Here is a 14,504-nt window from a genome sequence, read left to right as displayed (position 1 = left end):
TATTTGACATTTTAGCAAATATCAAGTTAAGAATGAATGAACTCCTTCAACTCATAATCCAGGGAAAGATCCAAGGGAAACGATCATCCGGACGACGACGTAACTCCTGGCTCAAAAATCTACGATCATGGTTTAATCAAAGCACTCGCTCATTATTCCGCGCGGCTGCATCTAAAGTCCGTATAGCCCTTATGATAGCCAACCTCCGGTAGGAGATGGCACTGGAAGAAGAAGTTAAGAATATGGGCCAAATTGTCCAAACTGATGTTGAAAAGTTTTAAATCTGTGTAGAGAGATCGCAGTCTATACATTGTGCCTACACATTTTACTTTGACAGTAACTCTCTATATATTTACTCGATCCTAAAGAGATCTAGATCTTACCAGGACTGGGCCCAGGTGTAGGCCCCTTAGCTTCAGGTACACAGACGCTGTGTGACAGGAACTTGTGTGTGAGCTGCAGTGCGTTGTGTGTCGGTGGAGGAGTTAAACTCATTCGCTCCTGAAAGTACAGACAATAATAATGTTACTTATCGAGTGTGCGAGTAGGATGTCGCTATATAACTGTAGGTTTCGTTATTACCAAACTATAACCTATAACCACAAAATTAAAATTTTGAAAAAACCCCCGCCCGCGACATAGTAGACCGATTTTCATGTAACATGGCTAAGAACACTCCCGACTAACTCAGCTTTCAGACAAAAAATTTAAATCTAAATCGGTTCATCCGTTCGGGAGCTACGATGCCACAGACAGACACACACACTGACAGACAGACAAACAGACAGACAGACAGACGGACAGACAGACTCGTCAAACTTATAACACCCCTTCCCTTCGTTTTTGCGTCGGGAGTTAAAAATGGAGTTGGGCAGGACATGTTGCTAGGGGGCCGTCCATAAATTACGTCATTCTAAATTAGGGGGGGGGGGGTTTGGTCTGCGGATGACGGTAAATGATAGATGGGGGGGGGGTGTTTCGAAATTGACGTCATTCTTATTTATTTATTTATAGTTTATTTTTCACGTACAAAAAGATTATTTCTAAAAAGAAATTTCTTCCAGCACACCTAGTAAGTGAGACTGCAAATGTGAGAGGCGGCTAAGGCGCATACAATACTAAAATAACTAACTAAAGTAAAAAATAAGTAGTTATATTATATCAATGATTATTGCCAAAGTAAAAATAATAAAAGATGATTCTATAACCAAGTGTTTTAATCAATAATACCCTATTTTTCTCAAATCTGCAATGTTTTATTTTGTCAAACTGGTAATGACGTCAATTTTGGGAGAAGGGGGGGGGGTCATTAAGATATGACGATAGGATGATTATAGGGGGGGGGTCTAAAATCTGAAAAAAATCGATGACGTAATTTATGGACGGCCCCTAGGCAGAGTGATGGCAGGTGGACTAAAATTATACGGAATGGTGGCCGCTAACATATGTAAGAAGTGCCTGGCATCCGTTAGCTCGTTGAGTCGACGACATCCGGAAAATAGCGGGTCACAACTGGATAAGACTAGCCCAGGACCGGGATAAGTGGCGTACTAGAAGAGAGGCCTATGCTCAGCAGTGGGCGATAAAGGGCTGATATGATGATGATGATAATGATATAATTTGTAGAGCGGTATCTCGTTTACACAAAGAGCGGCGTATTCAATGATATCCATACTAATATTATAAATGGGAAAGTGTGTGTGTCTGTCTATTTGTCCGTCTTTCACGACAAAACGGAGCGACGAATCGGCATGATTTTTAGGTGGAGATAGTTGAAGGGATGGAGAATGGAGAGTGACATAGAGGTACTTTTTGTCTCTTTCTAACGCGAGCGAAGCCGAGACATAACATTACGAGAATTTGAGCACTATTTTGGCGGGCGCTGGCTTTCGGCCAAAATACTTTACTGTTTTTTTAGGGTTCCGTAGTCAACTAGGAACCCTTATAGTTTCGCCATGTCTGTCTGTCCGTCCGTCCGTCCGTCCGTCCGTCCGTCCGCGGATAATCTCAGTAACCGTTAGCACTAGAAAGCTGAAATTTGGTACCAATATGTATATCAATCACGCCAACAAAGTGCAAAAATAAAAAATAGAAAAAAAATTTTTATTAGCGTACCCCCCCTACATGTAAAATGGGGGCTGATATTTTTTTTCATTCAAACACCAACGTGTGATATATTGTTGGATAGGTATTTAAAATGAATATGGGTTTATTAAGATCGTTTTTTGATAATATTCATATTTTCGGAAATAATCGCTCCTAAAGGAAAAAAAAGTGCCCCCCCCCCCTCTAACTTTTGAACCATATGTTTAAAAAATATGAAAAAAATCACAAAAGTAGAACTTTATAAATACTTTCTAGGAAAATTATTTTGAACTTGATAAGTTCAGTAGTTTTTGAGAAAAATACGGAAAACTACGGAACCCTACACTGAGCGTTCGGGCCACGCTCTTGGCCGGTTTTTTTACTTCAAAATAAATCACATTTTTCAGTCAAAAATATGTGAGTGTGCACGGCGGGAAAACTTCCCACTTTGTCGATTGCTAAGCCGCTTATTCAGTTTATTACAAAGATACAAGTAAATCTCGCTAATAGCACAGATTATATAATAGTACAAAATGAAAAAAAAAAGAAAATGAAAATGAAATATTTCTTTTTCAAGTAGGCATATTACAATGCGCATATGAACGTCAAATAAACAAACAAGTACAGAAGGTCCACTGCTTTGATGTTCACGAAATGCCGCCTTTTTAAATGCCTACACAATTCTAACAAAGAAACGAGCCGCACGTGCGCAGCGTCGGACGGTAGGGTTGCTTATGGATTAAAACGAATTAATACTCATATAAAATGTTATAAGTACTATTATATTTGTCTTCGGTACTTTCTATATACAGTATTTTTTTTTTTTAAGTCCCAACATCACAAGCCTTATTGAACTTTTCCGTGGGACTGAGATCTGTGTAAGATTGTCCTATTTTATTCATGATGTCTATTTAACTAGGCATTATTAGCCATTCCACACGCGGACATCGCATATGAACCTTAAAAAATCTCACGACCTAAAGCAACAATAGAAAGTGCGAACGAGCGTTCCGTGAGAACGCGCGCCAACCCTGATGTACTTGTAGCGCGTCGATAGAATCGCGGAGTGAGCTGCCCCTGCTAATGGTAACCGACAAAGTGGGACGTTTTACTAAACACTCAAAATCCGTAAAATTTTATATACATGTAAAAATAAAAAGGTAGACTACATCAAGCTATACTCAGAGTACTCAGACCTCTCTCGTGGTTGCAAACAGATCCCTGAATGGCATAAAGCCATATCTAGAATTCTCCAATTTTTAACCCCCGACGCAAAAACTAAGGGGTGTTATAAGTTTGAAGTGTCTGTCTGTCTGTCTGTCTGTCTGTCTGTTTGTCTGTCTGTGTGTGTGTCTGTCTGTGGCATCGTAGCTCCCGAACGGATGAACCGATTTAAATTTAGTTTTTTTTGTCTGAAAGCTGAGTTATTAAATGACAATTAAAGAAATAATTATGCATTTATTTTACATACATACATACATACAATCACGCCTGTGTCCCATGAAGGGGTAGGCAGAGCACATGAAACTACTCAGGTTTCAGTGCCACTCTTGGCAAATAAGGGGTTGAAAGAAAACGAAACTGTGACATTGCAGTGACCGGTTGCCAGCCTCTCGCCTATGACACAATTTAACCCATATCCCACAGTCGCCTTCTACGACACCCACGGGAAGAAAGGGGGTGGTGAAATTCTTAACTCGTCACCACACGGGCATTTTTTTTTCTATTTATTCCTCTCATGTTCACTTACCTTTTCCGACATAGTCTTCAAGATGTTCTCATAAAAGAAGTCTTTCAGCCAGCCCCATTCTGACTTCATCAAATAGTCGTAAACGTCGAAATCATCCAGGAGAAGCGTGTTCTCCACTCGGTGCACCATCATGCTCACCTGCAACAAAATGCAATGCAGATAGATATATAATATAGATTAAGGTACTAGTGCGAAACTGCGTCCCGTAACACAGGGTTTCCTGTGTCCCTCAGAACACAGTTAATTTATATACTTAATAAACTTTTTTCATTTTTTCATCCTTTACATTAGAAAAGAGGACGTTCGATTTCGAAACCAGGTTCGAAACATGGTGGTGGAAAATTTCGCTGGCTTGGTTGAAGTCTTGGTGGCTCAGTTGGCAGAGCGCTGGAGTATCGATCCAGAGGTCGTGAGTTGAAATTTATTCAATTTCAGGCTACAAGTATAAGGTTGATCTTACGGTCCCGTTAGGTTGGTAGGGCAACTTGAGCAGTTTCTTGATGCACTCCGCACCCGAAATGACGTCTACAGCGCCAACGCAGTCGGGAAACATATGCGCCATGCGGAAACTGCAATTATAGACATTATTTAAATATTTATTACGTGCGTAATTTGATATTAGCCAGTCGCTTTTCGGTGAAGAAAAACATCGCGAGAAAACCGGACTAATCCCAATAAGGTCTACTTTACCCTTTGGGTTGGAATGTCGTTTCGTAATACTAATGCTTAATCTACGCCAAATCTTACGATTAGTTGTCAAAACGGACCCCAGTCTCCCATGAGTCGTGGCGAATGACAGGATAACGCAAGGAGAATGAGCTACTGTGAGCAATTATGGTAAAAAAAATCATTAAAAATTTAATTTCATTTAATTTCATTACAATCCAAATTGTCCACGAGGGCTATCGGACAAGCACAAGGTGTTTGGGCAATTTTCTTTCCGTACATGTGAAATGAAAAATGTATATAAAAACTACAAAACAAACTCTAACTCACCTAGACAACGGAGTACTCCCCGTCAATATCTGCTTCAGCCCGTACGAGTCTATAGCGGCCCCCCAGTTGGAGGGCGGCAGGTTCAAGTCCGTATTACATTGCAGCCGAGCATAGCTCACCGGGCTCGGGAACGCTGTGTACTTGACAACTGCTGTGGATTTGATGCCAGGGGAAGGGCTGCGGTCCTGTGGAAAGAAAGTTGAATTAGAGGTATAATAGCTTTAAAGGTTTTCCTAAGATACTAGAAACAGGTCATGGAAGTCAGAATCTGGGTTTCACTGCATTTAAAAGTACTGTTGCTTGTGTAGTTTTTCTTATTCTTTGATTTACTTTGTTGTTTTTAACCCCCGACGCAAAAACAACGAGGTGTTATAAGTTTGACGTGTCTGTCTGTGTGTGTGTCTGTCTGTCTGTTTGTCTGTCTGTCTGTGTGTGTCTGTCTGTGGCATCGTAGCTCCCGAATGGATGAACCGATTTGGATTTAGTTTTTTTTTGTCTGAAAGCTGAGTAATAATGAAACAATCTGATGAAACAACAAAGTCATTGTTGTTATCTAAATATATGATTCAGTCCTACATAGAAAGTGTAATATCAAAATTTTAGTTACTTTTGTGGCTTTTATAAACTACCCATTTTAAGCCCTGTTGAGGATGCAATAACCAAAAAAAAAAAAAATAACCATCTAATCTAACAATCTGAGTTTGGTAATGCTGCTCTCTCGCAATTACAACTTTGTCCACATGAACTTTAAAGTTGTTTAAAGTCTGTTTTTATTAGACAGAGAATAGTTATTTGTTATACATGGGGGCAAAGTAGTATTTTAACGCCGAGTGTGCAATTGGTTCGAGAATAGAATCCTGAACTTGCGAGTTTTTTAACACACGAGAAGTAAAATACAATTTGCACCCGAGTGTAACACAAAACTTTTCCCCTCACTATAGCGAGGAAACTACAACGCAAAAAATGCGTTTATCACTGCTTCCAGTAGTTCCACAGGTGGTAAATCATCTTTATTACTAGATTCACCTACTTTTATCAATTTTAAAGAAGCTAATTTGACTTTATTCAAGGTCAAATTACTTTACCCACTAGTGGATAAAATGCGTTTTTACCCGCTGGTATTAAAGGACAAAACACGTGTTTCCGAGCTAGTGAGGGGAAAACATATATATTAGTCAAATATGTAGAAAGAGTATTGTGAAGTTATTTATCCACATCATACAAAAGCATTCATGGAATGTTCTAGTTTGATATTGAAAACAAAATGTTGGTAATTCTTTAGCCATACTTGTATACTTTAAATAATACTACTAGATATATTCAAAAAGATAGTAGACTAGCAATATAAAGTAAATTAGATATACGTTTAATTTAATGAAGTGAATAGTATTTACCTTTGCGCGTTTATATTCATATTCGTTCTCCTCCTCCATTTTCAGCTAAAAGAATAGCCCATACACAAATAAAATATCACACGATCTTTTCCACTTTCGTTAAAAAGATATTTTGCGGAATTTATGTGGGTTTTAAGGAATTTCACGCAAATTGTTTTTCTCGTTTTACGACGCTGCTTGTCAAATATCTCATCTGCAGTCACTTGTCACTTGAAGCCTCAGTTTATTTCATTTACACAGGGCTTGTTAGAAAAGGATAGTATGATAAGTTTTACAGGGGAATATTAGAAACCCATGGTAACGCGTGGTGAGTCCTGTGTGGTCCTGTGACACCTGTGACATTTATTTGACAGCTGAAATGACATGTGCTTTATTTACAAAGTGTGTTAATGTATTGAAATGTTTGAAACAAGTTCGAGGTTTTTTAATTATTTGAAATCAATAAAGCAGAATATAATAAAAAATATATATTTCTAGCACAGAAAATACAAGCAATCTATTCAAGTAAAAAATAAATGTAGACCGGTCAAATCTTACACGAAAATCTGCTAAAAAAACAAAGTGTGATGTAAAGCTGCATTTTTGGTATATTATTTAGGGTCCTTGAAGGAATGTGAAACTATGTTTTGCAAGCAAAAAAAGTGTGTGCTTTTTTTTTAATTTGCAAAAAACTGCAAAAAAATCGGACTTTTTTTAGTTTTTGTAGTGTCATTTAAAAACTAGACATTTTAGGCAATAAGTTGCTTCGCAAAGGTTAAAGAACATTAAATTTTAAATCATTTAAGCCTACTCGCAATGCCGTATCTCAAACAGTTTTTGAGATATGATACTTCAAAAAAGGGTATTTTTTCCCCTCTTTATAAAAATTTTCGTTTTGCCAATATTTTGAGACAGATTTCAGCAAAACATATCACGGTATTATATATTTTGCGAAATAAAGTTGTAGAAAATTTAATTAGCTTTCATTTAAGGCCAAAAGAGGGCCAGTTAGTCAAATAATCAAATTTATAACCTAAAAAAATAAGATTATAATAGCATAAATCTAGTATAACTAGATCAGAAATCAGTGGTGGAGGGTGATGGCCAAACGGGATAGTTTACGTGATATATATTTCAAGAGACGTAACAAAGAAGGCGTTATTATTATTTGGGGACTGTTCAAGTATTACGTAAGCACTATAACAATAATAGGCATTATACGTAAGCACTATAATTATAGGGGGCGAGGAGGTGATTGCTCTGCTTATAGGGTTTTGGTGATGATTTAGAGCTTTCCTTACTTTCTTGCTGACAAGGGGAATGCGGGGATGGTATATATTTTTAATAAATTAGATTAGAAACCTAAAAAATAAGATTATAGCATAAATCTAGTATAACTGGATCAGAAGTGAGTAGTGGAGGGTGATGGCCAAACATCATGCCAAAAGATGGATAAAGATAAGAATGGGGAGGGTTAACACTTGTTATAAGTTTTGTCTTTTATCTATTTTACTGTACAGTTTCTTACTTAATAGTTGAACGGCCCCTTGTCTTTGACATACTTCCACTTGTTACTTCCCTCTATACATTTTGTATGGGGCAAGGTGTGTAGAACAATGTATTTAATATTATGTTTCGTATGTTGTCTAGACAGTCAGGTATCTTAAAGTGTGTGTGTTTTTTTTAATATCTGTGTATTGCCTATGGTATTAAATTTTAGATGGCTGGATGGATGGATTGTATAGTGTGTGAGTGCTCTTAAAAATTACCACAAACACAAGCGTCACAAAATATCAGTCATACTCTGCCACTGAAACAGTGGAACTAAATAAATGAGTGGCGATTTACTATTATTGCTGGATTCTGAATTTTGATGTGAGAAAGACCTGGCACATCAGTATCGCCGCCTGACGAAAAAACGATTCGGAAAACCTTCATTGGTGTGAAGTGGTCAACACCAACACCAATGTGGCTCGACTATTGCAGTGGCCGAGTACGAGTGATATTTTGCAACACTGGAATTTGTGTTTGAAATGGTCATTTTTTAATAGCACTCAAACACTATTCATCTAAAAATCAACACTAGAAATAAGTACAGATTTGGGCGTGTCAAGTTATCAATATCACTGCGGTGAAAAAGGCCACTGACTGTCCAGACAACATACGTCAAACATGTTGAATACATTAAGAGTTATGATAGGGCCGACCAAGCGCACTTCCTGCAGAATTAAAGAAGTTGCTGCAGTCAAAAATGACACTTTTCTTCTTCCTCTGTTCCTCATGGCTTAGGATTGCGACGGTCAAGTTGCTTAGTTCTATGGTAATGTCGACGGAACGCCACAACATACCGAGATTGAAGATGACTTCAAACTATCAAATGTATGGAATCCAGTGATTTGTTTGAGTAAGTGAAGTCAGAATTGAACAAACGTAGTGACATTGTAAGTGTAGTGTGTTTGGACAGACCATCGTGTGTGAATGCGACCGGATTTACACCCGCATCCGCCTTCTTCATTTTTAGAAATATCGGGAGCACGACAAAATCAAAAAGGTAATCACGGTCTATATCCCAGTCAATATAAGTCTGACGTAGAATACATAGTAGTATTTCTCATTTAAATAGTATAGAAGGAAGTAAAAAATGGGACTACGTCAAGGACAAGGGGTCATTCAAGAGTTACTTATGCTAATTTATTACAAATATATACCCTCCCCCCATTTCCCTTGTCAGCAAAAAAGTAAGGAAAGCTCTAAATCATCACCAAAACCCTATAAGCAGAGCAAATCACCTCCTCGGCCCCTATAATTATAGTGCTTACGTATAATGCCTATTATTGTTATAGTGCTTACGTAATACTTGAACAGTCCCCAAATAATAATAACGCCTTCTTTGTTACGTATCTTGAAATATATATTACGTAAACTATCCCGTTTGGCCATCACCCTCCACCACTGATTTCTGATCTAGTTATACTAGATTTATGCTATTATAATCTTATTTTTTTAGGTTATAAATTTGATTATTTGACTAACTGGCCCTCTTTTGGTCTTAAATGAAAGCTAATTAAATTTTCTACAACTTTATTTCACAAAATATATAATACCGTGATATGTTTTGCTGAAATCTGTCTCAAAATATTGGCAAAACGAAAATTTTCATAAAGAGGGGGAAAATACCCTTTTTTGAAGTGTCATATCTCAAAAACTGTTTGAGATACGTCATTGCGAGTAGACTCAAATGATTTCAAATTTAATGTTCTTTAACTTTTGCGAAGCAACTTATTGCCTTAAATGTCTAGTTTTTAAATGACACTACAAAAACTAAAAAAAGTCCGATATTTTTGCAGTTTTTTGCAAATTAAAAAAAAAGCACACCCTTTTTTTGCTTGCAAAACATAGTTTCACAGTCCTCCAAGGACCCTAAATAATATACCAAAAATGCAGCTTTACATCACACTTTGTTTTTTTATTTCTCTTTTTGACCAATCTAATGCTACTTCGTTCAGTTTTAAATGTTTTAAAAGACCATTTCATTTGTGAGTCAATTTGGACTCGATACATCTGTTGACTAGTAAGTCTAATAATGCGGAAAGATTACTCAATTAAATGCTAATATTTCATTAATAGTCATTTTGTTTGTGATTTCTTTATTTATTTTTGTAATATTTGGGTAATATAAAAGCCGATTACCATCAATACCATTGAATCGAATAGTTCTCCTTGAACGCTCCCTTGTAACGGATTTTTTGACATTTATTTGAAATCATATTTGCATCTCTTGCTCGCTTGAGTCGCTATAGTCGCCTTGCTCATATCTCATTTCGATTAAAAAACGTAAATAATAATTATAATTTTGTAAGTGCAGGGTAAATTTAAGTAATTACCATGGATTAGAAGTGATAGTGATCAGAAAGTGTCAACATGGCTGTATCTGCGCAGCGGGACCTTGTGAGCTCGATGAAAACAGAAACATTCTTGAATGTTTCCATTATTAGCAAGTTGCACCCTCTGCCTTCCGATTTGAAGCAAATATTCAATAAAGATGCGTTGGAGAAGCTCACACAGAATGTGTTTAATCCACTTTCGTATTATTTAGTCACTATTGTGGATCCTGTAAAGGCGTCATCGTTTTCATGGCCTTTGTATGACACCAAGACGGAAAGAGCTTATAGAAACGAGCTTTCAAGCTTTATAGCAGATTACAGCAGTAAAGGGTTGCTGTCTCCAGTAATGTCGTCGTATTTAGTGAATCCAGCTTGTTACAAAGTGACCCTGTTTATGTTTCAACTATCCCAATTGGCTGTACAGGGCACACTTAAGTCCATGATGAAAAAAGAACAACAAAAAAAACTGTACGCGGAAATCACGGAAAAATACAAAACACAAAATCAAGAAGGCTTTTCCCAAGCGATTGAGAAAGAAAATGAGGTTGTTTTGCTGAAATTATCAAACTATTTACAAAAGAGGAAGAACTATGAGAGAATAGCTGAGCTATTTCGAAATGGGATCACTTCCATGGAGGATAAGTTAACTAAATTAAAACCTAAAGAAAAAGTTGCAAGTTTAGTGGATAGCTTTGTGAAAAATAACTCAATAGATGAAGAAACTAAATCTAGTATATTAGAAATAAAGAACTTCAATAAACCTGCTCAATACTTCAGTAAATGGCTTGAAAACATTGACCTAGAACTGGATCGCTTAGAAACAGAATGGAACACCAAAATGTCACCAATTGTAAACTCTGCATCAAAAACAATGGAATTAAGTAAAGAATTAATAGAAAGACAAACTGGAGAGGCTGATAAAAATTCTTTCGTACTTGAATATAATCCAAACACTGACGAAATAAATACAAAAGTATTACAAGAGAAAGTGAACAGTCAACAGAAGTATATACTTAAGAATATAGTGAGAAATGACCGGTTAAGTTTCCCGAACTTGATTCGAAGTTACATCGTGGCAGTGAGTTATATTTTAAAGAACAAGCAGGTTGGGGATGAGGTAGTAAGGTATAATAAGTACTTGGAGCAGAGCAGTATGAGTTATACGGAGATGGTTGAGGGTATGAGAGCTTTGACTGAAAGATTGAGAAATGCGGAGGCTCGTTTGGAGGTAAGATAGATAGATAGATTTATTTTTTTATTGGTATTAATCATACACTGTCAGTTTACAATCATAAATTACAAAAAAATAATAAATAAGGATATTTTTAGATTTTAAAGTGATTATTTATTCAGTATTCTAAATAGATATTCTAATAAAAAAATAGCAATAAACTAATACAGTAAAATAGATGTGATTTGTACTTGAAGTTTTTATTACTAACTTTGTTCTGTTCAAATTGTTTCAAAATTAGATGAGGTTAGACTAAATGTTTCTTGTATACCCTTGTGTTCTGTAATGATAATTTTCTTCCAGTGTTGGAAAATGTAACTTAGAAAAGCAAAAATTCAAAGTTATTGGGCTAAAAGTATTCTTTTTCTTATTTTCAGCCATCGTCGCTATCATTCAACCAGTCAATATCATTAAAAGACGTCAACGAAATACCACCCGTACCAGATCTGGCCGATCTTTCAATGAAAAGGGAGAACCACACATACCTCGACATGCTCACTCCTCTCGGAACAACCAGACATCACTTCAACTTAAGGAGAGCAAACACTACATCTTTCGTTAAGCCGCAGAACAGATCCTTAATGTACCAAGCACCGAGGGACGATTTCCTGAAGAACTTTATAACCGGTCCGTATGACCGACAGAACTCAACTTCAAATGTTCATAACTTGTCCATCATCTCACAAGTACAAGCAAGAAGTAATGAAACTATAGCGGAATGTGCTGCTGGCTTTACGAAACAGCAAATACAGAGACTACTCTCAACTCACAAAAAATCTAGTAGTACAAAGAAACACAAGTTTAAACTTGATAGACCTAGCATGATCATCAAAAAAGGTGGTCTATTCAATGCCTCAAATACATCTAAAGCTGGTTTTAATGTCTCAAATACTTCAAGTGAAAACGGACTGTTCCGATGCCATTCCTCACCAAATCTGTTTGAAAACAAAGAAAATAAATATACTAAGAGAATTAGAAAACTGTCTATCATGCAAGAAGGCAGCCCATCTCTCCTAGAAGTCTCCGGGATCACTACTTTAGAAGAAAAAAACACACCAAAGCGAGAGAAACTACCAATAATAGAGTCTCCAAATTTCCCGATACCAACTATAATCATAACGCCAGCAAAAGCCAAAATCATAGACAATTTGAACGACAATATAAACAACATTGAAAACAGCTTAGAGTCTGGTATAGCGTCTATGTGCTCTAAAAAATTCATAGACAACGACAATGATACGCCAAAAAGCAAGATTCCAGTGCCTATAAAACAAACAAGTTCCATAGAGAAAATAATAAATAGATTTAAAAAGGTACGCGCAAATGTGATCGCTCAGGATGAAAAAGACGATGAGATAAAGACAATATTTGAAGAAAAAGAGAATTTTAACGCAGTAAATGTAGACGTGTTCACAGCGAACAAGGTGTTATTGCCAGACTTGTTAAGTCCGAGTTGTAGTGTGCTATCGATGAAAGGGAGTGAGTTTTTGGAGGAGATCTGCGATGAAATGGAAAAGACTGAAGGCAGAAGGCCTAGAGAGAGTTTAGGGACCGCTTTAGGCGTTGATGACACGTTTTTAGACCAATTCGATCTAATAGACTGAAATTGTTTTACACCATGTTTTTATTAGATCCCAATAATTTAATCTGCATAAAACGTAATTTGCACAACTTACGCTTAACTTAAGATTCATTAAAGTGAATGCATTATAACTAGAGATGCACCGAATATTCGGTTACTATTCGGTTTCCGGCTTATCCGGCCCTTATTTTAATATTCAGCCGGATACCGGATAGTGACGTACTATCCGGCCGGATACCGGATGTGCTATTTTAGATTGAATGATTTTGGGATAGATAATTGTAAAAAAACAGTTACGGTTGTAATACTTTTAAATTTTAATCATAGCCTTTTATTATTAAAAAAATAAAACTAGTTTTTTGCACTTAAAACGGACTCCGCACGAAGTTCACTACGCAACAAATCAAAACCTGCACGACGCGCCCGCTCCCTGCTTAAATTGTAGGTATTGTAGGTAAAATTCTGCTGGCAGAATATTCGGTATCCCTATCCTGTATCCGGCCAAACAACTATTCGTTGCATCTCTAATTATAACGCACGTTAAAGTAATTGAACAGTCATTTTTAGTTATTGGGATCTAATAGAAACACCATGTATATATTAGTTTAGGAACTGCTGTTGCTTTGTACGTTATTTGTTAATGAATTTCTCGATATTCTACATTAAAGATGTAGCTGAGTAAAAACATGCCATACGTAACAGTGGCGGGGCGTGAAAATTTTCATTGGTAAAGCCGGAGGGGTTTTTGGCATCTGTTTTGTATGGACTTCTACAGATACTAGAGAATTTTAGGAACCCGTTGGGAATCGAGTTGTATCGACGCTCCGCGACTGATACGTAATTAAATCATGAACTGTTTTGAAATGTCAGTTCTTTTCAATATTTTTTTGCACTAATAATAAGGGGCGGTCCATAAACGTCACACGAATTTTAGATTTTCTATTTCACCTATCCACTGGATAGCATCCAGCTTTTATTGTTAGATTGTCACATGTATACCTACAGTCTAGACATTTCACGTACCTTGTGGATGACCCCTGTTTTCTGCTGCTACAAAAATATCTACAACTAACTAGCCGATTCGCATCTAAGTTTGTGTCCTATACCAGCAGTTCTCGAAAAGTTTGTACAAAAATTAAGGAAAAAGTTAAATTTGTTTTTATTATTCCTATTTTGCTACCAAGATTTTTTTGATAAATTGAGATTTTATAAGTTTTATTTCGTCATTAAGGTTCTCTAGTATATATTTTTTCTTAATTATAACAATTATTATCCTGTATATATCTTACGAAAGTCGACTTATATTACTAAATGTTGGTAACAAAATAGGATCAATCAAAATTTGCTGACGTGGCTATATACAAAGTTGACGGGAACTGCTCATACATAGTTCTCAAGTAGAAGGTACCACATTTTCGTTCACCATGATAACAAATTTTCTCATATTCTAAATTAAGCGACAATGTGGTACCTATTTTTTTATACCACTTCGGTGGCAAATAGGTATACGGCCCGCCTGATGGAAAGCGGTCACCGTAACCTATGGACGCCTGCAACGCAAGAGGTGTCACATGCGCGTTGCCGACCCATTAGAAATTGTACA

The 14,504-nt window shown here is 36.7% G+C and overlaps 2 protein-coding genes across 2 annotated transcripts in view; one reads left to right on the top strand and one right to left on the bottom strand.

Annotated features, from left to right (window-relative positions):
• LOC125238355 (erythroid differentiation-related factor 1) overlaps window positions 1–6,529 on the bottom strand; it is a 29,019-nt gene extending 22,490 nt beyond the window's left edge. Inside the window, exons 1-5 of the mRNA XM_048145654.1 lie at window positions 6,226–6,529; window positions 4,832–5,016; window positions 4,296–4,404; window positions 3,836–3,973; window positions 384–501 (exon numbers count right to left, since the gene is read on the bottom strand). Of these exons, the coding sequence (XP_048001611.1) occupies window positions 384–501; window positions 3,836–3,973; window positions 4,296–4,404; window positions 4,832–5,016; window positions 6,226–6,264 (589 nt within the window). The 5' untranslated portion in view covers window positions 6,265–6,529. The remainder of the gene's footprint in view (window positions 1–383; window positions 502–3,835; window positions 3,974–4,295; window positions 4,405–4,831; window positions 5,017–6,225) is intronic.
• A 3,492-nt stretch (window positions 6,530–10,021) lies between these two features.
• Window positions 10,022–14,127, top strand: LOC125238362. Its single transcript, XM_048145665.1, has 2 exons — window positions 10,022–11,316; window positions 11,697–14,127. The coding sequence occupies exons 1-2, from the start codon at window positions 10,126–10,128 to the stop codon at window positions 12,921–12,923; spliced, it is 2,418 nt and encodes an 805-aa protein (XP_048001622.1). The 5' UTR covers window positions 10,022–10,125; the 3' UTR covers window positions 12,924–14,127.
• The last annotated feature ends 377 nt before the right edge of the window (window positions 14,128–14,504 follow it).

This window comes from Leguminivora glycinivorella, chromosome 23 (genome assembly GCF_023078275.1).
Source record: "Leguminivora glycinivorella isolate SPB_JAAS2020 chromosome 23, LegGlyc_1.1, whole genome shotgun sequence".
In the NCBI taxonomy this organism is placed as follows: Eukaryota; Metazoa; Arthropoda; class Insecta; order Lepidoptera; family Tortricidae; genus Leguminivora; species Leguminivora glycinivorella.
The sequence above is the reverse complement of the archived record's forward strand: the minus strand, read 5'-3'. Positions and strand labels throughout refer to the sequence as shown.